This window comes from Scyliorhinus torazame, chromosome 2, assembly GCF_047496885.1.
Source record: "Scyliorhinus torazame isolate Kashiwa2021f chromosome 2, sScyTor2.1, whole genome shotgun sequence".
Taxonomy (NCBI): Eukaryota; Metazoa; Chordata; class Chondrichthyes; order Carcharhiniformes; family Scyliorhinidae; genus Scyliorhinus; species Scyliorhinus torazame.
The window spans coordinates 114,325,797-114,352,429 of NC_092708.1; the positions used below are offsets into that span (position 1 = coordinate 114,325,797).

The window sequence follows — 26,633 nt, forward strand, 5'->3', positions numbered from 1 at the left end:
GTATTTTCTGTCTTTGATTCTGTAAGGCCTTTGATTATATGCCCGAAAAAGGACAAAGAAGCAATTTCAATCCTCATAATTCCATGTAGCAGATCTGAGCAAGTACAGGACAGGAATAGGTAGGAAAGATCGTTGTCTTGACTTTTGTTTCAGATACAACAACCAAAAGAGTTACTTTCAGTGAAACTTCGCATAATCTCATTATTATTTCATTTTTTCTTTAATTCTTGGGAGGAAGTCTTGAAGTAGAGAACTGATGGTACCTGGTTAATTCATAATTAAATTAATGCATTTCAATATGCATGTAGATTATAGAAGAACAATGAGCTATATTATATGCTGAGGGTGCACACTCAGAATCCCAGTGTAAGTGCTAGGAATGAGCCCACCTTAGACCAAATGTTCCCCCTTGTGGAGAGGTCATGGATATAGAATCACTACAGTGCATAAGGAGGCCATTCGACCAATCGAGTCTGCACCGACCCTCCGAAAGCGCAACTTACCTAGGCCCAATCCCCCACTCTATTCCCGTAATCCCCCTAAACTTTGGACTCCAAGGGGCAATTTAGCATGGTCAAGCATCCAGCAGACGGCAGTAGAGCGGAGCTGCTGAATGGCTGTTGCAGGGAAAATTTGCATCAGTGCATTGCGGTCACTGCATCCAGAAAGTGTACCTGAGCAAGACACCCTAAATGTTCAAGTGAAGGTAAGCATCCAGCAGAGGGCAGTAGAGTGGAGATGCTGATTGGCTGTTGCGGGGAAAATTTGCATCAGTGCATTGCGGTCACCGTATCTTGAAGGTGGTTTGTGGAGGAGCTGTTGTCAAGTGATAGTTAAACCCTCCCTACCTCCTCCTCTAACCAAAAAAAAAAGCCAATCACTGTAAGGATCCCAGCCGAGTAAAGATAAAGAGAGAGACTCAAGGGCAGGTAGAAGTAGAAAGAAGTTGAACAGTGACATCACAGCCTGCAGGTAAGTGATTGGCTGGTGACTGGTAAGTAGTTTTTCTTTTCCCTGAGGTGTTATCGTGTGGGGCGCAGTGGTTGCTGAGTGAGTGCTTGCTGAGAAGGGGAGTAAATTTTTTAAAAACTTACTGTAGGGAGTTTCCAGCTGAATCCGGTCAGAGTGAGGACAGAGTGACTGCTGGGTAAGTAGTAAAGATTTAAATTATTTGCGCAGGCCCATAACAACTGATTGCTGTTCTCGTGTGGGGCGCAGTGATTGCTGGTTAAGTGTTTTATTTTTACCTGTATTTAAGTTGGGCAGTTTCTAAACCCTAGACACTACACTTGTAGTGTCCCCCACCCTTCCACCTCCTTTAACCTAAGGGGTAGAGTGAATAACAGGTAAGCTCTTTCTTTATTTTTCTTTTTTTATCTAGAGGGGATGGCAGGGAAGTCAGTGCAATGTTCCTCCTGCAGAATGTTTGAGGTGAGGGACGCCGTCAGTGTCCTTGCTGATTTCACCTGTGGGAGGTGCACCCATCTCCAGCTCCTCAGAAACCACATTAGGGAACTGGAGCTGGAGCTGGAGCTGGATGAACTTCGGATCATTCGGGAGGCAGAGGTGGTCATAGATAGTAGCTTCAGGGATGTAGTTACTCTGAAGAATCAAGATAGATGGGTGACGGTGAGAGGGGCTGGGAGGAAGCAGTCAGTGCAGGGATCCTCTGTGGCCATTCCCCTCAGTAACAAGTATACCGTTTTGGATACTGTTGAGGGGGACGACCTACCAGGGGTAAGCCACAGTGAACGGATCTCCAGCACTGAGTCCGTCCCTGTGGCTCAGAAGGGAAGGAGGGAGAGCAGGAGAGCAATAGTTATTGGGGACTCGATAGTTAGAGGGACAGATAGACGGTTCTGTGGCAGCGAAAGAGACTCACGGATGGTATGTTGCCTCCCTGGTGCCAGGGTCCATGACGTCTCGGACCGTGTTTTCAGAATCCTTAAAGGGGAGGGGGGGCAGTCACAAGTCGTGGTACACATCGGTACCAACGACATAGGTAAGAGAATGGACGGGGATTTAAAACAGGAATTTAGGGAGCTAGGGTGGAAGCTGAGAGCCAGGACAAATCATGTTGTCATCTCTGGTTTGTTGCCGGTGCCACGTGCTAGCGAGTTGAGGAACGGGGAGAGTACAGATAAACACGTGGCTGCAGGGATGGTGCAGGAGGGAGGGTTTCAGGTACGTGGACAATTGGAGCACATTCTGGGGAAGGTGGGACCTGTACAGACAGGATGGTTTGCACCTGAACAAGAGGGGCATCAATATCCGGGTATGGAAATTTGCTACGGCTCTTCGGGGGGGTTTAAACTAATTTGTCAGGGGGCTGGGAAAACGAGCTGTAGTCCAGAAGCCAGTGTTGAGAGTAGTGAGGTACTGAGGAGGGTATCATGGTCGCAGGAGTGTACCGGCAGACAGAAAGGTGGGTTGAAGTGTATCCACTTCAATGCAAGGAGCATCCGGAATAAGGTAGGTGAACTTGGAGCGTGGATTGGTACTTGGGACTACGATGTTGTGGCCATTACGGAGACATGGTTAGAACAGGGACAGGAATGGTTGTTGGAAGTTCCGGGGTATAGATGTTTCAGTAAGAGTAGGGAAGGTGGTAAAAGAGGTGGAGGAGTAGCATTGTTAATCAAGGATAGTTTAACGGCTGCAGAAAGGCAGTTTGCAGGGGATCTGCCTACTGAGGTAATATGGGCCGAAGTTAGAAATAGGAAAGGAGCGGTCACATTGTTAGGAGTTTTCTATAGGCCCCCAAATAGTAATAGAGATGTGGAGGAAGAAATTGCAAAACAGATTATGGATAGGTGTGGAGGTCTCAGGGTAGTTGTCATGGGTGACTTTAACTTTCCAAATATTGATTGGAACCTCTATAATTCGAACAGTTCGGATGGGGCAGTTTTTGTACAGAATGTGCAGGAGGGTTTCCTGGCACAATATGTGGATAGGCCGACAAGAGGGGGGGCCACATTGGATTTGGTACTGGGTAATGAACCGGGCCAAGTGTTAGATTTGTTTGTGGGAGAGCACTTTGGAGATAGTGACCACAATTCGGTGTCTTTCACTATTGCAATGGAGAGGGATAGGGCCATGCAGCAGGGCAAGGTTTATAATTGGGGGGGGGGGGGGGGGGCAATTATGATGCACGTAGGCAAGAATTAGGGAGCATAAGATGGGAACAGAAACTGTCAGGGAAAGGCACAAATGAAAAGTGGAGCTTGTTCAAGGAACAAATACTGTGTGTCCTTGATAGGCATGTCCCTGTCAGGCAGGGAGAAAATGGCCTTGTGAGGGAACCATGGTTCACAAAAGAGGTTGAATGTCTTGTCAAGAGGAAAAAGGAAGAGTATGTAAGGTAGAGAAAACAAGGTTCAGTAGGGTCGCTTGAGGGTTACGAGGTAGCAAGGAATGAGCTGAAAAAAGGGCTTAGGAGAGCTAGGAGGGGGCATGAGAAGTCCTTGGCGGGTCGGATCAAGGAAAACCCCAAGGCTTTTTACTCTTATGTGAGTAATAAAAGAATGACCAGCGTGAGCATAGGGCCGGTCAAGTATAGTAGTGGGAACTTGTGCATGGAGTCAGAAGAAATAGGAGAGGCGTTGAATGAACACCTTTCTTCAGTGTTCACAAAGGAGAGGGGCCATGTTTTTGAGGATGAGAGTGTGATTCAGGTGGGTAGGCTGGAGGAGGTAGATGTTCTGAGGAAGGATGTATTAGCAATTTTGAAAAACCTGAGGGTCGACAAGTCCCTTGGGCCAGATGGGATATATCCAAGGATTCTTTGGGAAGCAAGGGATGAGATTGCAGAGCCTTTGGCTTTGATCTTTGGGTCCTCGCTGTCCACGGGGATAGTGCCAGAGGACTGGAGAGTGGCGAATGTTGTTCCTCTGTTCAAGAAAGGGAATAGGAATGACCCTGGTAATTATAGACCAAGTTAGTCTTACTTCGGTGGTCGGTAAGATAATGGAAAAGGTCCTGAAGGATAGGATTTATGACCATTTGGAAAGATGCAGCTTAATCCGAGTTAGACAACACGGATTTGTGAAGGGTAGGTCTTGCCTCACAAATGTGAGTGAATTCTTTGAGGAGATAACTAAGTGTGTAGATTTGCTGATGACACCAAGATGGGTGGAGTAGTGGATGAGGTGGAGGGCTGTTGTAGGCTGCAAAGTGACATTGATAGGATGCAGAGCTGGGCCGAAAAATGGCAGATGGAGTTTAACCCTGATAAGTGCGAGGTGATACATTTTGGGAGAAAAAATTTGAATACGGATTACAGGGTCAACGGCAGGGTTCTGAGGAATGTGGAGGAACAGAGAGATCTTGGGGTTCATGTCCACAGATCTCTGAAGGTTGCCACTCAAATGGATAGAGCCGTGAAGAAGGCTTATAGTGTGTTAGCGTTTATTAACAGGGGGCTTGAGTTTAAGAGCTGTGGAGTTATGCTGCAACTATACATGACCCTGGTGAGACCACATTTGGAGTATTGTGTGCAGTTCTGGTCACCTCATTATAGGAAGAATGTGGAAGCATTGGAAAGGGTGCAAAGGAGATTTACCAGGATGCTGCCTGGTTTGCAGGATAGGTCTTATGAGGAAAGGTTGAGGGAGCTAGGAGCGGAGGAGGATGAGAGGCAACTTAATAGAGGTTTATAAGATAATGAGGGGGATAGATAGAGTGGATGTTTAGAGACTATTTCCTCGGGTGGATGTAGCTGTTACAAGGGGGCATAACTATAAGATTCAGGGTGGGAGATATAGGAGAGATGTCCGAGGTAGGTTCTTTACTCAGAGAGTGGTTAGGGTGTGGAATGGACTGCCTGCTGTGATAGTGGAGTTGGACACTTTAGGAACTTTCAAGCGGTTATTGGACAGGCACATGGAGCACATCAGAATGACAGGGAGTGGAATAGCTTGATCTTGGTTTCGGACAATGCTCGGCACAACATCGAGGGCCGAAGGGCCTCTTCTGTGCTGTAATGTTCTAATCCGCCTAACCTGCACATCCTTTGACTGTGGGAGGAAACCGGAGTAGCCGGAGGAAACTCACGTAGACACGGGGAGAAAGTGAAAACTTCACACAGTCACCCGAGGTCGGAACTGAATCCTGGCGCGGTGAGGCAGCAGTGCTAACCACTGTGCCACCCTGCCACTGTGGTTGAGAGGTGGTAGATTTAGAACTGAGATGAGGAGGAATTATTTCTCAAAGAAGGCGGTGAATTTATGGAACTCGCTGTCATAGTGCGGTGGAATCTGAGTCATTTCATTAAATGGTTCCAAGAGGAAGATATATATATACTTCTGATTTTAACAACGTGTTGAAGGGACAATGGACAACAGGTGGGAGGTGGATTTGAGACCAAGACGAGATCAGGCATGATCTGATTGAATGGACGAGCAGGCTCGAAGGGCTGAATTGCCTACTTCTGCTCCTCATTCTATGTCCTATGTTCCACCTCTGATTGGCCAGCTTTCCCCACACTAATTTTTCGGCCTTAAAACATTTTCGGGTGAGACTTCCACTCCTCTTCAGGAAGGGGTCCTGACTCAAAAAGCAGCTGACCATCTGGAGTCTGGCAGTTCTGCAGTACCTGCAGCACCCCCAGGAGCAGCACGAGGTATGCCCAAGACCCCGCCGGTGCCAGCTTGCCACTTAGTTATTGGAAAGAATTGGCTGCTGATGGTTTACTGCCATGCTCTCGGTGAGATATTCAAATTGCAAATCAATCAAAATTTGAAGCAAGTTCACAATAACAAGATCAGCATGCAAGACAGTGAAATCCACGGTGTATTCTGCTGAAATTCTGGTCCCATTTTACAGGCCACACTTCTGCTAGCAGCACCTCTTCTAACACAGCAGAAAACCTGGGGCCTTTCCAACTGCAGAAGCTGCAAGGCTGCTGCTTCTTTTGCCATCCCATTGACAGGTGATATTCTGCTTTAACTGGTTCCAGCCCTATTACTGCTGCAACAGAAATGCATTCTCCTCCCTCACATCATAGGAAGCCGATGAAGGACAGGTTGTTGCCGTCCACAGTGCCCAGTATAGTAAGCGATTCTAGAGGAGGAGGCAACTGTTGTGGGTCAGGGTCATAGACTTTTAGAGCCCAGCAAAAGGTCCTTCAACGCTGTGCCGGATAAGCAGTTCACTGCAGCGCAGCCGGGAGACCCTGCTCCTGGGATCTACCCGGCTCGCAACACCGCAGAAGACCCAACGTGATGTTGCGAGACGTTGCGATGTAAACTCTGCCCATTATGCGCGGGATCACCTTTTTGAAAATCTGCATATTCGAGTGAGACAGATCACTTCTGGATCCAAAGGAAAAGGTCATGTAAATACGATCATTTACCATCTCAACACCAAGCATAAGGACACAGACAGGTAGCCAGAGTAAGCATGATGACAGGGTGCTATGACAAACATACCCGGCACGAGTAATGGGGATACATGTGGAGTAAGAAAAACCTTGATGTTCCAGAGCAGAGAATCAGATGTCAGCCCCGATTGAAGAACCAGTGGACTCTGATTTTACTTTTAAAAGGATATCTGCAGAGCATCACTCCGATGTGCAGCCATCGGAAATATCCTCTCCTTTTGTGCAGCCAACTGGAGGAGGTTAATAAGTGTAATCTTGCAGTTGGCTTAACTCCCAAGCAGGCCGCCCTGAATGTGGCAGCTTCCAACAGTACAGCAGGAGAACATCCTCAATTCAGACCCCACTGGGCAGGAATAATTGTCTTTCAATTCAAATCGCGGGAATTGAATCCAAGCTGCTGCCTTGTTCTGCATTACAAGCCAGCTGTTTAGCCCACTGTGCTAAACCAGCCTGATAAGACAGGCTGCTTGAAATGAAAATCGTTTATTGTCACAAGTAGGCTTCAAATGAAGTTACTGTGAAAAGCCCCTAGTCACCACATTCCGGCACCTGTTCGGGGAGGCTGGTACGGGAATTGAACCGTGCTGCTCGCCTGCCTTGGTCTGCTTTAAAAGCCAGCGATTTAGCCCTGTGCTAAACCAGCCCCTACACAAAGTACTGAAGATGCATCATGCAGCGAATCCTTCCCAAGAATTCAAATACTCATGTTGAACTTAAGAGGAGCAGCAGACAAGACAAGTTCATGATTTAGTTTCCACGGTTTATACGTTTATAGCTATAAGGATATGCAATGAATGGGATCTGTTTGTTTGGATTTTAGTACAGAGGGTTGTGAATGCTGTGGACTCTTGGCTGGAGCGGACTGTTCATTAAGTTGGGAAAACTAGCACTAGCAGAAGGCTCTCCTCGCAGCATCAGCTGCCGGTGCTAGCCAGCTTTTCCCTCATTGTGTTTTGTCACTTTATTTTTATATATGGGGCTGGATTCTCTGTTCTGGGGACTAGGTGCTCCCGCCAGCAGAGACTTGCTCCTGGTCTCCGCTGGTTCTAGGAATGGTGCCCAGGTGTGATTCCCTCTCCTTTTCCATGATAATTTATGCATGGAGGAGAGCTCATGTGATTTGGTTGGAATCCCATTATCGGGCTATCATTTTGAGCAGGCGGCCTGATACCAGGCTGCACCCCCCCCTACCCCCCCAAATGCAAATCCTGCCCTCTGCTGACAAGTAGGGTCACCGCCCCGTCACCACCACAGGAATAACAGGTCATTCCCCCACAGCACGCATGCATGTGGGTGACCGGACCCCTCCGCACTGACCCCCCCATTAGATCCCCCACCAGACTCTGCATCAGACCCCCCAAATACCTCCAACAGACCCCCCCCCCAATCAGGCCCCTATCATAGACACCCCCATCAGGGACCCCTACCTGAAAGCTGAAGAGCAGTCCAGGCTGCAGGGTGAAAAATCATTCCATTTTCACTTACCCTCTCTTAACATCTGCTGCCTCAGACAAAAATGTTTAAGACAGATGTTACAAGTGTCAGAGGCTTCCTCGAATGCCAAATACACTTGAAAGGACTGAAAATCCCTTGCCAACCTTTGAAATACAAATCTTCCATTCAATTTTCCACAGCAATATATTGTATTAGTCAGTGATTGACAATTTTATTACTCCAGAGACAGCTGCCTGGTGGAGTGTTGATCAATCTTTCCCTTCAAGCTCGACTGTATTTACATTACCATGCTTTCATGCTAACCACAATGTTTAGAAACACTTTTGCTATGATTCACAGCTCCTCACCACATCGAAAGCAGCTAAGTAATTTCAGCTGTGAAAAAGATGAAGTCAAAGCACTTAGCTGGGCGAAAAGGATATGCATTGAGAGGGTAGGGGGGCCTTCTGATGCGCCCTGGGGTCCACCTCCATTACGCATTGACCCCCTTGACCCACTACGGGGTCCACCGCGTCAGGGCCAAGCTTGAAAATACCTGTACCAATTCACACCCATGTGAATCCCGGCTGAAAGGGCTGGAGAATCACGCGAGGGCTGGGGAACCAGGCTTCCAACCTGTTGATCAGATGCAAATGGTGTAAATGACCCATTTGCACGGTGCTGCCGGTGCAGGACATGTACCTCACTGTCGCCGCCAGCGGGACACCAATGCATCGGAATGGGATTGGCACTTGGTGCCGATCCCGTTTTTCAGCTAACGCTTGATTCTAACCCGCTATCGGCGGCGGCAGCAGAGAATCCATCCCATAGTCCATAAAGGTCCACTTTCCAATGGAACGTTTTGGAGCATGTAGCTCTACATTACAATCTTGAATGATTATTTAGATCCCTATTACAATACCCCACCAGGGAGCAGAATTCTCCATTTTTGAGCCTCAGTGCAGTGATGGGAGCTCTTGTGGAGCCTTTCCTGCTGAGCAGAATGGCGCGATCTCACGCTACATTCAGCGCTTGGAACCTCATTAATTATGCACAGGTGTGTTCCCCTCCAAATCTCCTGGCACACCGGCAGTTGATTCGTCCACCTGCCCTCTGGTGCCTCAAGAAGAAATCTGTTCCTCGATTCAACCATTCCCCTGAGCCCATCACCTATGAGACGCTCATGCCCCACTTGGCTCTGGAGCCTTCATACATCCCCTTCCAGTAAACAATGGGGCATCCCTTTGACCCACCTGTTTATAACCTTTTCATTCAGTCTTGTCAGGGTCCAGTTTCCTTCTTCTCAGTCTTCGCTCTGCCTTCCATTGTTCATCTTCTTCGTCCACATCATTACCTCTCTTCCTGCCATTGTAAACCCTTGCCCTACTCCCCCGCTGCTTGGAGTCCATAAAGAGCAGCTCAGCATGGAGGACAGGAAGCAATCTTACCGGCAGAGTGCATCAGGAGCACCGCAGCACTATGGCAGAAATGCTTTATCACACTCACCTCGAGGTCTCTGGCAAACTGAGGAAACCTTTTTGCAATCAGGTTCCACGCCAACGTGATTTCACGCTGCATGACGCAAGGTTGTCTGATTCCGACAGACAGATGTTTTAATGAGCATTCATGAGGTGCAAAAGAATGCAAATGGTATTCATGTCACCAGACTGACCAACCATTAACCCGTCATTGAGAGAATCACAAGATAATTTTATGCCGGTGGGTTTTCAACTTTTTGGCTCTCGCCAAATGCTTTGTATCCGTCCACCACCCAGCCACACTCAGGTTGGGAGAATTCCACCCATTGAGACACCAGGGGCGAAATTCTCCTACCCGCCCCGCCACATTTCTGCCCCGACCGGCCGGCGGGAGTCTCCGTAACACCAGCCGGTCAATGGGGTTTCCCATTGTGGGGCAGCCCCACGCCGTCGGGAAACCCCCGGGCGCCGGCAAAATGGAGACTCCCGCCGGCGGAGAATGACGCCCCAGGGGCGAGATGCTCCGACCTCCCGCCGGGTCGGAGAATCACTGGGGGGCGGCGTGAATCCCGCCCCACCACTCCGACACCGGCTGCCGAATTCTCCGGCGCCGGTTTTTTGCCGGAGGCTGGCATCACGCCACGCCGGTCGGGGCCGTTGGCAATGGCTCCGCCAACGAGTCTCCAGTCCCCAATGGGCCGAGCGGCCACCGGTTTTCGGCCAGTACTGCCGGCGTGAATTACACAATGTCTGTACCGGCTGGACCTGGCTCTGAGGGCGGCTTGCAGGGACTTCGGGAGGGGCACGGGGGGATCCGGCCCGGGGGGAGGCCCCAACGGTGGCCTGGCCCGTGATCGGGGCCCACCGATTTGCGGATGGGCCTGTGCCGTGGGGGCACTCTTTCCCTCCGCGCCGGCCTGTGTAAAGCTCCACCATGGCCGGCGCGGAGAAGAAATCCCCAGCGAATGCGCAGGAATGATGCCAGTGGTTCAGGGAACACGCTGGCGCGCTCCTGCGCATGCGCCAACTCGCGCCCGTCGGCAGAGGCCCTTCGGCGCCGGTTAGCACTGATGGGCCGAGCGGTCGTCCGTTTTTGGCCAGTCCCGCCGGCGTGGGTTACGCATGGTCCCATACGGCGGGACTTGGCAGGGAAGTCAGCGTGCGCGGTCCTCAGGGGGGCAGGGAGTATCCGACCATGGTGGCGGCCCCAAGTTGGACTGGCCCGCGATCGGGGCCCACCGATCTGTGGTGGGCCTGTGCCATGGGGGCATTCCTTCCTTCCGCGCTGGCCCCTGTAGGTCTCCGCCATGGCCGGCACGGAGAAAAGAACCCCCTGCGCATGTGCTAAAATAAGTCAGTCGGTCTGCGCATGCCGTAACCACGCCGGCGGTTCCGCGCATGCGCGAGATCACGCCGACTATTTGGCGCATGTGCGAACTCGTGCAGTCCCTTCGCTGCCTGCTGGAACGGCGCCAAAACCTCCGGCGTCCACCTAGCCCCCGAAAGTGTGGAGAATTCCACACTTTTGGGGGTTGTTGACGCCGGAGTGGTTGGCGCCGGTTCTCCCGCTGGCGTTGGGACTTAGTCCCCAGAAGGGAGAATCCCGCTGAATGTGTTCAATTAAATCCTGCTGGCAAAATAGATCTTATTTTATCCTGTTTTGCTGGAATATTGGAGAATCACATCATTACCATCAGTCATAGCTACTAACAAGCCTTTATCACCCAGAAAGCAGCTGCATGTTTGTTTTCCATTTTTTAAATACTACTGGCCTTAACATAATGAATCAAAAGAAAACAAGCATTCATATGGGTGATGTGGTATGCATGGTCACATAGCAGCTGCATGTTGAGGGAATGATACATTTTCCTGTGATGTATAACATTTAATTCGTTAAAGGAACACAGATTCAATCTCAAGCCTCTTGCACTTTTGAGGATCCTGTCACTAAAGCCGTAACACTTTCATTCTGATGCCAGCCACCCATAGGAAATGTGACAATATTATTTTTGTGAAAAGAAAGGTCCAGTCACCTTCTCTGCTCCAAATACTGTGAGATGCATTTCCCCAATAATTCCTGACCTTTGCACTAACAACACTGCTTCCTGTAACCATTACTCTCTACTCCAGCAGAGGGCAGTAGAGCAGAGCTACTGATTGGCTGTTGCAGGGATCACTGTAAGGATCCCAGCCGTGTAAAGATCAAGAGGGAGACTCGAGGGAAGGTAGAAGTTGAAAGAAGTTGAACCGTGACATCACAGCCTGCAGTGAAAGAGTGCGAGGAGAGCGACAGAGACTCAGTGAAAGAGCGCGAGGAGAGCGGCGGGGACACAGGATAAGAGAGCGCAAGGAGAGCGGTGGAGACTCAGTGAAAGAGCGCGAGGAGAGCAGCGGGGACACAGGATAAGAGAGCGCGAGGACTGCGGCGGGGACACAGCTGCCCGAGAAGCGGCCTTCAGATTTTCGACGGGAGCAGTGGCCAGGGGCCTGTCGGGACGGTAAGTCTTCCCCTGTAAAAACTTACCTTGAAGAGTGACATCATAGCAAAGCAGTGACCTGATTGGCTGGTAAGGTAAGTGTTCCAATTAGCAGTAGCTGGGAGAAATTTAACTCTTCGTTGGTAAGTATTGTGATTGGTAAGTTAAAATCTTTATTCCTTTCACTTAAAGGTAAAGTGTAAAAATGGCAGGAGATCCCAGACCCGTGTTATGCTCTTCATGCTGAATGTGGGAGTTCAGGGATGCGGCCCCCTTCATGTGTGGGAAGTGTGTCCAGCTGCAGCTCCTGTTAGACCGCATGACGGCTCTGCAGCTGCGGATGGACTCACTTTGGAACATCCGCGATGCTGAGGAGGTCGTGGATAGCACGTTCAGTGAGTTGGTCACACTGCAGATTAGGATTGCTGAGGGAGATGGGGAATGGGTGACCAAAAGGCAGAGAAAGAGCAGGAAGGCAGTGCAGGTGTCTCCTGTGGTCATCTCCCTCCAAAACAGGTGTACCGTTTTGGAGACTGTTGGGGGAGGTGACTCACTAGGGGAGGCAGTAGTAGTCAGGCTCATGGCACCGTGGCTGGCTCTGCTGCACAGAAGGGCAGGAAAAAGACTGGCAGGGCAATAGTCAGAGGGGATTCAATCGTAAGCGGAGTAGACAGGTGTTTCTGTGGTCGAAAACGAGACTCCCGAATGGTATGTTGCCTCTCGGGTGCACAGGTCAGGGATGTCTCAGATCGGCTGCAGGACATACTGAAGGGGGAGGGTGAACAGCCAGTTGTCGTGGTCCATATAGGCATCAACGATATAGGTAAAAAACGGGATGAGGTCCTACAATCAGAATTTAGGGAGTTAGGAGATAAGTTAAAAAGTAGGACCTCAAAGGTAGTAATCTCAGGATTGCTACCAGTGCCACGAGACAGTCAGAGTAGAAATTCAAGAATAGTCAGAATGAATACGTGGCTTGAGAGATGGCGCAGGAGGGAGGGGTTCAGATTTTTGGGACATTGGAACCGGTTCTGGGGGAGGTGGGACCATTACAAATCGGATGGTCTACACCTGGGCAGGACTGGAACCAATGTCCTAGGGGGTGCTTTTGCTAACACTGTTGGGGAGGTTTTAAACTAATGTGGCAGGGGGATGGGAACCACATTAGGAAGTTAGAGGTCAGTAAAGAGGCAGCAACTAAAGCCAGTAAGGTACTAGATAATAAACTGAATGTGACTAAGGGGAAGAGTAGACAGGGAAGAGATGATGAACGCAAAGGGACAGGTGGTCTGAGGTGCATTTGTTTCAATGCGAGGAGTGTAGCAGGTAAGGCAGATGAACTTAGGGCTTGGATTAGTACCTGGGAATATGATGTTACTGGTATTACTGAGACTTGGTTGAGGGAAGGGCAAGACTGGCAACTAAATATCCCAGGGTATAGATGCTTCAGGAGGGATAGAGAGGGAGGTAAAAGGGGTGGAGGAGTTGCATTACTGGTCAGAGATGATATCACAGCTGTGATTAAGGAGGGCACGATGGAGTATTCGAGCACTGAGGCAATATGGGTAGAGCTAAGAAATAGGAAGGGTGCAGTAACATTGTTGGGACTTTACTACAGGCCTCCCAAAAGCGAGCATGAAGTAGAGGTACAAATATGTAGACAGATTATAGAAAAATGTAGGAGCAATAGGGTGGGCGTAATGGGAGATCTTAACTTCCCCAACATTGAATGGGACTCATGTCGTGTTGGAGGCGTAGATGGAGTAGAATTTATAAGGAGCATCCAAGAGAGTTTTTTAGAGCAGTATGTAAATAGTCCAACTCGGGAAGGGGCCATACTGGTCCTGGTATTGGGAAATGATCCCGGCCAGGTGGTTGAAGTTTCAGTCGGTGATTACTTTGGGAATAGCGATCACAATTCAGTAAGTTTTAGAATACTCATGGACAAAGACGAGAGTGGTCCTAAAGGAAGAGTGCTAAATTGGGGAAAGGCCAAGTATAACAAAGTTCGGCAGGAGCTAGGGAATGTGGATTGGGAGCAGCTGTTTAAGGGTAAATCCACATTTGAAATGTGGGAGTCTTTTAAGGAAAGGTTGATTAGAGTATAGGACAGACATGTCCCTGTGAAAATGAGGGATAGAAATGGCAAGATTAGGGAACCATGGGTGACGGGTGGAATTGTGAGACTAGCTAAAATGAAAAAGGAAGCATACATAAGATCTAGGCGACTTAAAACTGATGAAGCTTTGGAGGAATATCGGGAAAGTAGGACAAATCTCAAACGTGCAATAAAGAGGGCTAAAAGGGGTCATGAAATATCTTTGGCTAACAGGGTTAAGGATAATCCCAAAGCCTTTTATTTGTATATAAGGAGCAAGAGGGTAACTAGAAAAAGGATTGGTCCACTCAAAGACAAAAGAGGGAATTTATGCGTGGAGTCAGAGGAAATGGGTGAGATTCTTAATGAGTACTTTGCATCGGTATTCACCAAGGAGAGGGACATGACGGATGTTGAGGCAAGGGATGAATGTTTAAATACTCAAGGTCAAGTCGGCATAAGGAAGGGGGAAGTTTGGGGTATTCTAAAAGGCATTAAGGTGGACAAGTCCCCAGGTCCGGATGGGATCTATCCCAGGTTACTGAGGGAAGCAAGGGACAAAATAGCTGGGGCTTTAACAGATATCTTTGCAGCATCCTTGAGCACAGGTGAGGTCCCGGAGGACTGGAGAGTTGCTAATGTTGTTCCTTTGTTTAAGAAGAGTAGCAGGGATAATCCAAGGAATTATAGGCCTGTGAGCTTGACGTCAGTGGTAAGCAAACTGTTGGAGAAGATACTGAGGGATAGGATCTATTCACATTTGGAAGAAAATAGACATATCAGTGATAGGCAGCATGGTTTTGTGCAGAGATGGTCATGTCCTACTAACCTAATAGAATTCTTTGAGGATGTGACAAAATTAATTGACGAGGGAAACGCTGTAGATGTCATATACATGGACTTCAGTAAGGCGTTTGATAAAGTTTCCCATGGCAGGTTGATGGAAAAAGTGAAGTCGTATGGAGTTCAGGGTGTACTAGCTAGATAAAGAACTGGCTGGGCAACAGGAGACAGAGAGTAGTGGTGGAAGGGAGTATCTCAAAATGGAGAAGGGTGACTAGTGGTGTTCCACAGGGATCTGTGCTCGGACCACTGTTGTTTGTGATATACATTAATGATCTGGACGAAAGTATAGGTGGTCTGATTAGCATGTTTGCAGATGATACTAAGATTGGTGGAGTTGCAGATAGTGAGGAGGACTGTCAGAGAATACAGCAAAATATAGATAGATTGGAGAGTTGGGCAGAGAAATGGCAGATGGAGTTCAATCCAGGCAAATGCGAGGTGATGCATTTTGGAAGATCTAATTCAAGAGCGAACTATACGGTCAATGGAAGAGTCCTGGGGAAAATTGATGTACAGAGAGATCTGGGAGTTCAGGTCCATTGTATCCTGAAGGTGGCAACGCAGGTCGATAGAGTGGTCAAGAAGGCATACAGCATGCTTGCCTTCATCGGATGGGGTATTGAGTACAAGAGTCGGCAGGTCATGTTACAGTTGTATAGGACTTTGGTTAGGCCACATTTGGAATACTGCGTGCAGTTCTGGTCGCCACATTACCAGAAGGATGTGGATGCTTTAGAGAGGGTGCAGAGGAGGTTCACCAGGATGTTGCCTGGTGTAGAGGGTGCTAGCTATGAAGAAAGGTTGAGTAGATTAGGATTGTTTTCGTTGGAAAGACGGAGGTTGAGGGGGGACCTGATTGAGGTCTACAAAATTATGAGAGGTATGGACAGGGTGGATAGCAACAAGCTTTTTCCAAGAGTGGGGGTGTCAATTTACAAGGGGTCATGATTTCAAGGTGAGAGGGGGAAGGTTTAAGGGAAATGTGCGTGGAAAGTTTTTTACGCAGAGGGTGGTGGGTGCCTGGAACGCTTTGCCAGCGGAGGTGGTAGAGGCAGGCACGATAGCATCATTTAAGATGCATCTCGACAGATATATGAACGGGCGGGGAATAAAGGGAACTAGATCCTTGGAAAATAGAAGACAGGTTTAGATAAAGGATCTGGATCGGCGCAGGCTGGGAGGGCCGAAGGGCCTGTTCCTGTGCTGTAATTTTCTTTGTTCTTTGTTCTAGCCCAGAATTGCCTCCTTGTGTCGCCATCATGAGATCCATTTGAAGTACTTCCACGCCCAGCAACTTCGTCCCAATGTACATACTTCTGCCACACTAATTTCAGTGCTTCCCACTCCAAAACCACCTTCTACCACTTCCATACTACTTCCGGAACGCATACACCCTGAAGCTATCCTCCGATTACTTCCAATTCCAAGCACCCCTTTTGCAGTCATCCCCAGACATTTACCTTCCTCCATTTTTCCCATTCCCCACCACTCACTCACAGTCCCAAACTGTTGGACCACCTGTAATATCCCGCACGGAACCTACGGGGTGGGAGTGCTTGTCTTTCCCAGGCTCCTTGTGGAGTATGTCCTCCCCCACTCGGGGTGGGGTATCTCAATTACCCAGCATATATAAGGTTGGCCAGTGAGGCACCGGCCAGAGAGGAACCCAGTATGGATCTACTGGGAAGTGTATATATATATCATTTGTAAATAAAACTTTGTTCTTATTTTTGCTCGGTGTGGACTCCCGGGGCGGGATTCTCCGACCCCGTGGCGGGTCGGAGAATCGCCGGCAGCCCGCGCAAATCGCGCCACGCCGCCCCGACGCCGGCACGCGATTCTGTGCATGCCATTGGCGCCGGCATGGTTGGCGTGGCGCCAGTCGCGGGCCGCTCAACACAGCCGGCCCAACAATTCTCCGGCCCAGATGGGCCGAGCGGCCGTAAGAAAAGAGCCGAGTCCCGCCGGTGCCGTTCTAACCTGCTCTGGACCGGTGGGACCTCGGCGTGTAAGGGTCGTGGCAGCTTTGGGGGGGTGGGGGGGGGGGGGCGGGGTCCGACACTTGGGGGGGGGGGGGCTCCGATGTGGCCTGCGGGCCGTCCTCTCTGGCTGGGGGCCTCCTTTCCTACGCGCCGGCCCCGGTAGTCCTGCGCCATGTTGCGTCGGGACCGGCGTGTTGAAGGAGGCCACTGCGCATACGCGCGTTGGCGCCGGTGCAACTGCGCATGTCCTCGTTGACGGAGGCGCAACTGCGCATGCGCAAATCCCGCGGTGCACAGTTTGCGCCGGGATCTGCAGCTGGAGCGGCGCAAACCGCTCCAGCGCCGTGCTGGCCCCCTGGAGGGGCCAGAATTAGTCGTGGGAGTGGCCCGTTCACACCGTCGCAAAACGTGACGGCGTTTACGGCGGCGTAGACACTCTGCAGTGGGATTGGAGAATCCTGCCCCCGGTGTCCTTATTAATCCCCCCCCCCACCCCCCGCCCCCAGTACTACCACTCACAACTTCCTACGTATTCTAGAAACCTTTTTTTTGAACAGTGAGTGGCAGTTGCTGCTGTTGTGAGCCTTTCAGTTTCCTCTCCTACTTCTGGGCACATGTTCCTTCTGTCCTTGGCCTTGAACTGAGAAGCTCAGAAGAATATAGGCTCCATTCTCTCCATCCAGGCATTATTACAAAATGCTTGAGGAAATCCTTTACACTCGCTTCGTTCTTTTAACTCAGACTGGTGATTACTGTAAACATTTCTAAGGCAGCTGAGATTGCTAAAAATATATACATTTATAGTTTAAAAAGACTTGGATTTACATTTAAAAAGATTTGTATTACTAGCTGTTAAATGGTTAAATATTTAGATCTCCGCAGATCGCACACATTAAGGGTAATGTGCCCACCTTTAATTTGACAAGTGCAGGAAGTAATTTCTGGTACTTGTGCATTTAACTACCAGCTAGTCAATTCCATTACAGAAAATATTTCCAATGTTCTGCAGAGCAGTAACTAGATCACATTTGTTGCCAAGGCAACCTCGTCTGAAACTACGCTACAAACCTGTAAGAGATGATATTCCAGAATGTTCTGTTTGGTATAGGCATTTTTTACAGAAGCACCATCCAATGAATATTGGCGTTTCAATAAGAAAAAAAAAGTATCTGCAAACAACATGCATCCCACGTTAATGCATAACTCAATTCTGCACTGCTGGCTGTAATTGAAACTTAAATTCCAAACTCAAATTGAGGGAACATAGCATACATCTTCTCATAATTTTAATCTTCATGGTTTTAAAGAGAAATCTGCCATGAATTGTAGGTAAACATTCAGGGGATAGAAATTCTAATCTGTGCTCACCAATCCAGATTCACTGGAATGAATGATGAGCTCGAAAGCACAAGAGGGAGAATACCTACTCTTCACGTTTTCTGCAGGTGTGACTCAGTAAGCTACATTGGTTTCACAAATCTGACTTCTCATTTGTTACATTTTTGGGTTCAGGCAGTTCATTTTCATAGAATTTACAGTGCAGAAGGAGCCCATTCGGTCCATTGAGTCTGCATCGGCCCTTAGGTAGAGCACCCTACTTAAGTCCACGCCTCCCCTATCCCCATAACCCAGTAACCCCACCCAACCTTTTGGACACTAAGGGCAATTTAGCGTGGCCAATCCACCTAACCTGCACATCTTTGGAGGAAACTGGAGCACCCGGAGGAAACCCACGCAGATACGGGGAGAAAGTGCAAACTCAACACAGACAGTCACCCGAGGCTGGAATTGAACCCGGCACCCTGGAGCTGTGAGGCAGCAGTGCTAACCACTGTGCCACCGTGCTGCCCCAAGGTTTAAGTTTAAATCATTTACACAATCACAAACTCAAACAATCAGTTGTTTACAATATGTCAAGCCGGCAATTAAGGAATTTGTCCAAGGTTACTGTACCTTAGCTTTCCACATCAACCAAAACTTGAAAATGTCCACATGACGGCCGCATTGTATTGCTTTATCTCCTGTATCATAGGAAACATCGTACTGTTTATCTTGCTGGAACAAGTATCCTGCACACATCTGATTACAGCCCTGGAGGATACCCTGTGAACAAAGTATCATTTGTTTTACTCCACAATGCCATAACAAAAAATTATCTTTCAGAAGGTTGTGCATTTAGGAATATTTTTCAATAAACATATCATTCAGTATTTTCTCTGAGTTAGGTAGAGGAAAAGAAGAAAGTTAAAAATCACTGGAAGAAAGACCATTAAAACAGGCAAAACATTGAATGTCCTCAGGTTATTAAGGGACGAAAGATAACCCACCTGGAACAATCAGGATCAATTTCATAATATACCCACTGTGGTTCCTCTTCGTTAATTGTAATTACCAACATTTAATTTGTTCATCTTGATCTCTTCTCCCTCTCCCATTTCTATTATTGAACACAGCCTCCCAGAGGCCAGCTATTCAGAGAAAGTGTGGAAGCAAAACAAAGGCCAAGGTCATTTCCACCAAACAATAACTTCCTTGTGAACCAAGGGCCCTCTCTGTTTAAACACTATTTTACTGGACCAAAGCGGTTATAGTTAACACATAAAAAGGTTAGGCAAGCTGAACTGAATCTTGAAAGGAGGAAAAAAGTCAAAACAATCGGAAATTTATGGAGGTTTGCATACGTTAGGAATGGAAGGTCAGTTAGGGAACAACGAAGACCGCTGAAGGATGTGGAAGGATTATAAATGTCAACCAGGGCATGGTGGAAATATTGAACAGATGCAGTAAGAAGGTTGAATCTTTCCTTCTGTAGAAGCTGAGGTCTCAAAGGAAATAGTATAATGGTAGAGAATGCAACAGATTGAGATTTAGGGCGCAATTCTCCAGTGAGAGCACAACGCGGCCGATGAATACCGGGATGGGTCTGCAGCGAGCCTCCCGATATGCTCCGTGCCTCGCGGGAATCACCGGGGTCAGAGTCGGAACCCCACCCCAAATGAGCAGGACCGAATGACGCTCGCAGAAGTAGATCATAAACCTACTTATGACCTACCTGCCTGGGATCCACTGGCCTCCCTCGATTCTCCGGCTGCCCCAGGGAGGCTGCATCCGGGCGATGATCGGTACTGGTCCACGCAAACTTGAACTAGGCGGAATGGCACCCAGGGATCTCCCAGGCCATCGGAGACCCCTTGGTGGGAGGGATGTTGTAAGGGGGCTTGGTGGGCCTGAAGAGGGGGAACCCCCAGCGACCCCACAGCAGGGTCTCCTCACTTGGGGGGTGTTGGGTAGTGTCGTTGTGTGTGTGTGTGTGTGGGGGGGGGGGGGGGGGGTGACACTGCCCACTTAGAGATCGGGGCACCGTTTCAAAATGGCGGCCGATCTCGGAGTTCAGCTCCCCAGTGCTAAAATAAATTCTAAGGCACAATTTTCCGGCCTCGTTGGACTTCGTTCAAGCATAACGGGGGCCGGTGAATAGCAGGAGAGGCCAAAAATGAACTGCGCCAGGCGCCAAACAGTTTGAAATGCAACCGGCCTGCTCCCATAGGCAAATTCGGAATCTCGCCTCAGAGTGGCGAGAAACCAATTATCACCACTTAAGCCTCATTTCCATATCATTAATGAGAGCCAACCCTTGTTCAACGGCCTCTCGCCATTCAACGGCCTCCCCAGCAAGTGGTCACACTGGTGCTGAATAGTACTCCTTTTCAAAAACGTGAAACTGGCGGAAGAGCTTCTGTGGCGAGGCGTGGAGGTGAGTAGCCATCTTTGCTCACAGGCAAAGAGACCGGGGCTGCTGGGCTTCCTGTCCCTGGGCTTGGCGGGGGATGGGGTACCCTCAGCTGGGGGTGGGGGACCCTCCGCAGGGCTGAGCCACCATGGGAGGGTGGGGTGGGTGCTGGTGGGGGAGCAACTGTCACTGCACCACCATGCCAACCTGGATCGTGTGCACCTGTTCCGGGGGCTACTCTTGTCCCTGCCCCACCGACCACCCATAACCCCACCAACTGCCGAGACTTCTGGCCGTGCGGCTGGAGGCTTTCGCTAATAGGGAATTGGCAACCGTGGTTATGTGAGCACTTCACACAACCCAAGTGGATGCCCATGGGTGGACGGGCCATGTAGCATGTGGGAGTCTTTGCCTAGCAATACAATCACACCTTGATGCATGGACACTGTGCCTGAACCCTGCGGGAGACAACACCACACACACAGCAGTCAACATCCAAACACGCAGGGGATGGGACACAGCTCCAGCGATGACACCATGGCCAGAGGGTAGGTGGGTGCCACGGGGAGGGGGGGGGGTTTGCCTGAAGACTTGGGCAAAGGGCCAGGGCTCAGCCCGCATTGGGAAAGAAAGTTACGGAGGCATCATAATGATTGTGCAAATAGTTGTTTAATGTGCTGTACAATACTCCATTCCTAATAGTGCTGCCCCCCACAACCACCCAGCCAGCCCCCAATCCCACCCCCTCCCTACCCACTACCTAACCCACCCTCCACCCCCTACCCCAGTGATATTCTGGAGTTGAAGCAATGTGAGATATGCTTGTCAAATGCATGTAATTGGAATACACCCACCTGCTCCCTGGTGTGATCCCAGCCGAGATTCGTAGCTAAGGCTTTTCATGTAGAGAAGTGTGAGGTGATTCACTTTGGAAGGAATAACAGGAATGCGGAATATTTGGCTAATGGTAAAGTTCTTGAAAGTGTGGCTGAGCAGAGGGACCTAGGTGTCCATGTACATAGATCCCTGAAAGTTGCCACCCAGGTTGATAGGGTTGTGAAGAAGGCCTTTGGAGTGTTGGCCTTTATTGGTAGAGGGATTGAGTTCCGGAGTCGGGAGGTCATGTTGCAGCTGTACAGAACTCTGGTCCGGCCGCATTTGGAGTATTGCGTACAGTTCTGGTCACCGCATTATAGGAAGGACGTGGAGGCTTTGGAGCGGGTGCAGAGGAGATTTACCAGGATGTTGCCTGGTATGGAGGGAAAATCTTATGAGGAAAGGCTGACGGACTTGAGGTTGTTTTCGTTGGAGAGAAGAAGGTTAAGAGGAGACTTAATAGAGGCATACAAAATGAGCAGGGGGTTGGATAGGGTGGACAGTGAGAGCCTTCTCCCGCGGATGGATATGGCTGGCACGAGGGGACATAACTTTAAACTGAGGGGTAATAGATATAGGACAGAGGTCAGAGGTAGGTTCTTTACGCAAAGAGTAGTGAGGCCGTGGAATGCCCTACCTGCTACAGTAGTGAACTCGCCAACATTGAGGGCATTTAAAAGTTTATTGGATAAACATATGGATGATAATGGCATAGTGTAGGTTAGATGGCTTTTGTTTCGGTGCAACATCGTGGGCCGAAGGGCCTGTACTGCGCTGTATTGTTCTATGTTCTATGTTCTATGTTCTATATATTGCAGGTAGAATTTCGGTAAATGGTATGTGGTTTTAATAATCCAATGTTTAATATATTGTACATTATGGCATGTAGCATGTTTACCCTTAACTTTTCCAGTTATATTTTTCAGATTGCAGAAAACAAGCACTATATTTAGTTACAGATAAATTATTGAAAAATTTATAAAATTTCAAGACTGCTATTTTTAGCAGTGCTGCTTCGCAGAAAAGCCACAACAGCTTTCACCACATTTTCAACAACAGAAAACACAACCTATCTTCAACCCTTTTCCTGTCTTACAGTTTCCTGCGCTGAGATACAGTCATGAAAATCCATCACTGTCTTGGGTGTTTTAATACATGTTTTGCTGGGTTTGCAGGAAACAGTGGCCAGCAGCTTTAATGGGGTCAGATCTTCTCACAATATCCCCACACCGGACCTGTGCCAATTTCCCAGGGTCAGAACTGTCTGAATAAATTTGACAGGCTCTAAGATGGCTGAAAGGTTTGACACGGATTTCGGGGGGGAGGAGGGCAGGGGGAATGAGGAGAACGCTGGATGTGGCTGGCAGAGTCAGCTAAAGTGTAAAAATGCTTGCCTTTTATTTCAAAACATCCACATTACCCAGCACAGTCGCGGATTCTGCATTGGACAAATTGGTTAACGAAACTTTAAATCGTCTTGCGGCCCATAACAGCCTTAGAAAAGCATGAATGCACAATATTCCGAATTGCCTGCATTAATTATTAAGGTGCAAATGATAAGCAATGATGCATTCTCATCATGTGCATCTAAGTAAAAAATAGCCACAGGTATTTGCATGGTTGTGTTCGACTCTCAGTTCCAGTGGGAAATTATAGAGCGGTATCAGATGACAGGGAAATGGTGAAATGCCTGACTTTCCCCTCTTCAAGTTATGCTGAGGAGTGACTTCAGCCTTGTGAGTTGTTCGCTTCCTTGCATGAAGACTTATCATTTGATCAGCCAGCCATTATCAAAAATATATTTCCTACTCTTTCCAGCATCATTACTGCTAACACTAGCATGAATAGTCAGTTCCTATTCCCAATGGTAATACTGCTTGCCATGGCTTGATACTTTCAATTTAGACCCTAATTAGGTTTTAATAGCCTTAATAACTCCACTCATTAAGTTTAGCCTACCGATTTTAACAGAATTCTCTGAATTTATCATCACTTGGGGCAGAGTTTGCACCCCTTAAGCAGGTGCAGTTTGCCATTTTCCCAGAGGTGGGAGCAAGAGCAGAAGGGCTACCCTCCACCTCAACGGGAACAGAGCAGTGCACCAAGCATTCTCTCAGACCCTTCCTGCTTGTCAGGTTACAGCTGTTGCTACAGGCGCCCTGGGCAGGGTTCCCCCTCCACAAATGGTGACCTAGACGCTGTGGTCATTCAAAATTTTTCAAAGTTGCTGAAAGGGTGCCTCAAGCTGGAGGTGCCCTCTCTCTCCCTTACATGCAACGACTGTCGTTTAAACACTCTTCCTGCCATTTGTAATTAGATGACAAGCCCACACTCTGGTCACCAATTGGCAAATCCAGAAAAAAATCACTGCCAGGTGTCTATTCCCCAAACAGTGCAGGATCAGGACCCCCATGTGACCCTGACATCGGGGACCTGGCCTAAGATCCAATGTCCTACCCTTGGGCTTTGTCCCAACATTAAAAAGGATCAGAAGATTCACAACCACAACCTACCTCCAACCTCCCCACTTTCGCTTCTAACAGAGGCAAGATGGGAAATGGGCAGACAGATTCAACCTTATACCAGGAGGAAGGTTGACAACTTAAATATTTTAATGAAGCTGAATGTCTAATTTTTATGCACCTGTTTAAATTTAACTCCGGATGGCCAACTTTCCTGAGCATCAGGGCAGCACGGTGGCACAGTGGGTCAGCCCTGCTGCCTCACGGCGCCGAGGTTCCCAGGTTCAATCCCGGCTCTGGGTCACTGTCCGCGTGGAGTTTGCACATTCTCCCCGTGTTCGCGTGGGTTTCGCCCCCACAACCCAGAGATGTGTAGGCTAGGTGGATTGGCCACGCTAAATTGCCCTTTAATTGGAAAAAGAAATGAATTGGGTACGTTAAATTTATTTTTTTTAAACTTTCCTGAACCTCGGGAAATTCAGCAGCTGCAGTAGGTGGGAACCTCTGACACATCTCCAATCTCCCATCGTTCCCCTCCTCCCCAAATGCTTCTGATCCATCTTTTAAGGCCTTCAATTCCAACTGCGTGACCTCCAATTACACCCTTATGCATGACTTACCCTTTAATTCCCCACTCGAGGCGCCTGATTCCTTTGAGGCCTGTGGCTATCCCTTCCCATTAGGCCTCTAGCCTTCCTCTCCCAGGATCATCGCCCTGGGAATTGATCCCTTCCCCAAATACCCTCCACACCCTTGGATTGAATCCTCCCCTTTTCCCTTCCTGATCTGATCCAACCTTGATTTCTGAATTTAATGCATGCTATAGCCAGCCCCCCACCATCATTCCCAATTTGTGTAAAGGTTTTTTTCATAAATTTAGAGTACCCAATTAATTTTTTCCAATTAAGGGGCAATTTAGCGTGGCCAATCCACCTACCCTGCACATCTTTGGATTGTGGTGGCGAAACCCACGCAAACACGGGGAGAATGTGCAAACTCCACACGGACAGTGACCCAGAGCCGGGATCGAACCTGGGACCGCGGCGCCATAGAGGCAGCAATGCTAACCATTGCACCACCGTACTTCCCCCAATTTGTGTAAAGCTAAAATCCCACCCATGCAGAATCTAAACCAAAAGTATAAATTAGATTTAAATGGTGTATAAAAATTGCAATAAAGAGGGCAATCAAGATGGGATTAAGAGAGATATAAAAGAGAAAAAAAGTTTTTTAAATGATTTTAAATTTTATTTATTTTAGAATAAATAAATCCTGAAGGACTGTAATTCCGTACTTACAGGATTAAATTTGTGGTGTCAGAGTGGTTGTGTGGCAGTAATTCTGACTGATCACACTGTTAAAATTTACTTCTTGGTGAAATGCAACAGCCCTAAATGTTTAGTGGATAACCAATGGGTAATACAGAGACTTTTGAGCTTATATTGTTTTCAATGCTGGGTCAAATAGCAAGGTGCTATTAAAGCACAGCCTGTAGTCATTTTCAAACCCAGGGTTGTGACCCATGGGTAAGTCATTGGCAGGTGTCGGGAGGGTCGTGGGGCCATGCGTCATGGCATTTCCGATCGCGGGAGGTAGTGCCCAATTGTCGCCACCAAAATGCCGGCCGCAACCGGCTTTCAGAAAGCTGTCCGTCCCACGCTTGTGTGCCCCTCAACAGTGAGCACGCCCCGAGCCCAGCAGGGCAGACTGCCTTCTCCTGACGTCAGGGCACTGACCCAGGAGCAGATTCTCAACCCACGCCGGCCGACCTTCGCAACCCACGCCGGCCGACCTTCGCAACCCACGCCGGCCGACCTTCGCAACCCACGCCGGCCGACCTTCGCAACCCACGCCGGCCGACCTTCGCAACCCACGCCGGCCGACCTTCGCAACCCACGCCGGCCGACCTTCGCAACCCACGCCGGCCGACCTTCGCAACCCACGCCGGCCGACCTTCGCAACCCACGCCGGCCGACCTTCGCAACCCACGCCGGCCGACCTTCGCAACCCACGCCGGCCGACCTTCGCAACCCACGCCGGCCGACCTTCGCAACCCACGCCGGCCGACCTTCGCAACCCATGCCGGCCAACCTTTGCAACCTATCCTTTTCGCTTACCTTTAGTGTGACAGGTGAGTCTGCTTGGTTCTCACAATCTCACTTGGTTTTTCATTCAATGTTACATTTCTGTATGGGTTGTTCAGCAGAGGTCCTGGATCTCACACCAACACTCCTTTGTCCTGCTGTCGACTTTCCTGCAAAGCTCTCTCCAGCAGGTTCAGTCATGAGATCCTGGCCTCTTTGTGTCTCTGTGTGGTAAACACCACTGGTAACACATTGCATGTATTACGGTACTGCCACTGTATTACAGGTACCACAGCAAATCCTAGCCTGCTGGCTCCTCCCAGCAGGCGGCGTATAAAAGTGTCTGCTCTCCTGCGCTGCTCCCATTCTGGTTCCAGCTGCAGGAGGCACAGCATCTTGTGCAATAAAGCCTCGATTGTTTCGCCATTCTCGTCTCGTGGTAATTGACGGTACATCAATTTATTGCACAAGATTTTAAAAGATGGACTTCCTAATCAAGCCTAATCACCTGGAGCTGAGCCCTCACGCAGCCAACACCACGTCCACCTTTGACCACTGGCTAACCTGCTTTGAAGGCTATCTCAGAGCAGCCACTGAAGAACTCTCAGACCCACAGAAGCTCCCGGTCCTCTACTCACGGGTGAGCCATCAAATGTTTCCCCTCATCCGGGATGCACCCACCTACACAGAAGCGATGACGCTACTAAAGGGACAGTACATTAAGTCGGTGAATCAAGTGTACGTCAGGCACCTCCTGGCCACGAGACGGCAACTCCCGTGGGAAACT

The 26,633-nt window shown here is 49.0% G+C and overlaps 1 protein-coding gene across 4 annotated transcripts in view; it reads right to left on the bottom strand.

Annotated features, from left to right (window-relative positions):
- The window catches only part of LOC140390654 (glutamate decarboxylase 1), a 95,923-nt gene that overhangs the window by 29,950 nt on the left and 39,340 nt on the right, over nt 1–26,633 (bottom strand). For all 4 annotated transcript variants that reach the window (XM_072475836.1, XM_072475838.1, XM_072475839.1 and 1 more), the window contains one exon: nt 18,648–18,797. In XM_072475836.1, the coding sequence (XP_072331937.1) occupies nt 18,648–18,797 (150 nt within the window). The remainder of the gene's footprint in view (nt 1–18,647; nt 18,798–26,633) is intronic.